Below are 2,500 nucleotides of genomic sequence, written 5' to 3' on the forward strand. Positions count from 1 at the left end.
CACAATCATTTTCTCCATATATATCTTAATCACGTCTTACCTTGTCGCAACTGAAGACCATGATTTGAATATTTCAGAATGCATTCACGTGTCGGATGGAAGAAATATGCTATTTCGTTTTTTCCAAAATCTTTTTTCTCAGTCCTTTTAGACTTTTTTTTCTTTAGTCTTTTGCTGAATAACAAACCACATTCATTAGTTCATGGATAGGTATTGCCTGAATGTTAAAATCAACAATGAATTATACTTCTATGTATTTTACGAATATATATTGTTTTCGTCAATAATGTGAACTATATCTACCCTTTTAAAAAATTACATATACTGGTTATTATTTATATATATTTTCGCATCTTTCGCATATATTTTTTTTTTTTTATTTCTCTTTCCTCAATCGCCATTTTCTTGCCCCCCCCCCAAAAAAAAAAAAAAAAAAAAGTAAAACCATAGGACAAGAGTTGCACAAACTCAACAAATTAGGTGCAGTGAACCTCTTCAAATTCTGCTAAGGAAAGCACGTGATTTCAACAAGTAAATATTGCTCTCTGATAGTGACGAATACTATCTTTGGATATTTTTTCGTCCTCTAGATATATCTGTTATCTAGGAGAAGGATTTTTCTGTATTTACTATAAGAATGTTCTCGTGTCTTCCTGACGTAGTGAAATTGTTATCTCATGTGCCTTACGAGTTATAAGTAGATTGTTTGGCTGCAGTACTGAGGAATACGCCGATCATACTTTAAAATCGACCAAAACCAACTCTTTCATGATTATCAATGAAGAAATTATGAAATGATTATCATTTGACTAAGGGCAAAAAACAAGGCATTTTCCGTTCAAATGTCTTTTTATTAAGGTATATTCCTGCGTAGTTTAACATCATGCGCTATAGTGACTTCCAGTTTCAAGAAAAAAGTCATGTTGGAAACATCTGTTTTTACCTCCGTGTGCTTGGTGCGCCGCCATCTTTATTATTGCTACACGGTTGTATTAGTGCGATATCTTCATACTGGACATGTAAATATCTTTGGAATGAAGAGTGAACGGGCAAGATATGTTGACGTCATAAAATCATCGGGTATACTATGTTTAAGACAAATGAACACTAATATTCAGGGTTTGGTGTTCTCCCCGAAGTCATTCTGCGTTCGGCCCGGCTGAGCATGACGCCTACGCCGTTGCAGCTGGGTAACAAGAGCGGTGCGATAGACGCTTTTAAAGAACTGGAAAATTAAAATGGAAAATGCCACACCAACAAAAGCAAAATAAATCGTACCGCTTCTGGTTCACCTGGATTCTTTTGTCAGTGAATATGAAACACACACACACACACACACATACACACACACACACACACGCATCTGAAATATCCAGATTTATTTTTTATCCTCATTGTGGCTGCGCTTTATTTGATCTGTTCTCAGGATATTAGGAAGCCTGTCTATATTACACGACCGTAGACACAGATCGACAAAAAACATTGAGCTTACGGTGAAGAACACAACAACAATGGCATCTTCGAAAACACGAGACTCAGGTCGTCATCTCACGTGACCACGAGGCTAAGCAAAAATTATCTTATCATGTCTTTCAATCATACATAATTGTTCTACCTCACAAAACCACTGATACGTTGAAAGTCATTACTTACTAAAAAAAAAAAAAAAAAAAAAAACAATAAAAAAAATTCAGTTCATCGTTGTTATAATCAGCCTTCGACATATGCAAATATAAAATCAGGTTAACAGAGGACATCGAGTTTCCTTGGCACAACTCCCCCAAAAGTAAAAAAAAAAGAAAAAAAAAAAAAGAGAGAGATCAAAGAATTTGATGGAGCATGATTTCTATCAATATATCCTACCACATCGTAAGCTACTAACCAATTTATCCCTCTCTAAACAATCAACAAATACAAGTATCGTTTCAGAAAGGATAATAATGTATTAGCGAGACACCCTGAATCATCGTATCCTTTGCAACAACCATACAGTGCACCTCGCTACCAAGTGCAGATTGCAGCCTCGTCCCACACGTGTCAGGAGGCGGGGGAGGGAGGGATGGTGGGGAGTGAGAGGGAGGGAGGAAAAGGGGATGGGGTAGAGGCCAAGGCAAGATTGAAGGAGGAACAGACAGACAGCGATAAAGAGACAGAGACAAACAGACAGACACGACAGATAGACGAAGAAAGAAGAAGAAGGCGATGGACTCCAGCGGGAGGAGAGGGGAGGGGAGGGGGGGGGGAGACGGCTGAAGACGGCAGAGTCGGAGGTCACGTGAGGAGCTCACTTGACTCCGCCTTGCACGTGAACTGATGCTTGGTTTTTCGGTTAACTTGCCGTTTGGACTCAATTTTTTTTTCTTTCTTTTTTCTCATTTGCTATTTTTTTATGTTTAAAGATGCCACTTCCTTTCTTTTATTACGGCCACAGTATTTTGACTTTTAAAGATGGTCTTTTTCATAGTCCTGGTTTCTAGTTGGTCAAATATAATGTATTTGT

The 2,500-nt window shown here is 37.8% G+C and overlaps 1 protein-coding gene across 5 annotated transcripts in view; it reads right to left on the minus strand.

Annotated features, from left to right (window-relative positions):
- The window catches only part of LOC125039673 (integral membrane protein GPR155-like), a 61,232-nt gene that overhangs the window by 12,102 nt on the left and 46,630 nt on the right, over positions 1-2,500 (minus strand). For 2 of the 5 annotated variants that reach the window (XM_047633862.1, XM_047633863.1), the window contains exon 2: positions 41-174. The exons of the other annotated variants lie outside the window; for them this stretch is intronic. In XM_047633862.1, coding sequence (XP_047489818.1) covers positions 41-61 — 21 coding nt within the window. In that variant the 5' untranslated portion in view covers positions 62-174. The remainder of the gene's footprint in view (positions 1-40; positions 175-2,500) is intronic. 5 annotated transcript variants of the gene reach the window in all.

This window comes from Penaeus chinensis, chromosome 27, assembly GCF_019202785.1.
Source record: "Penaeus chinensis breed Huanghai No. 1 chromosome 27, ASM1920278v2, whole genome shotgun sequence".
NCBI lineage: Eukaryota > Metazoa > Arthropoda > Malacostraca > Decapoda > Penaeidae > Penaeus > Penaeus chinensis.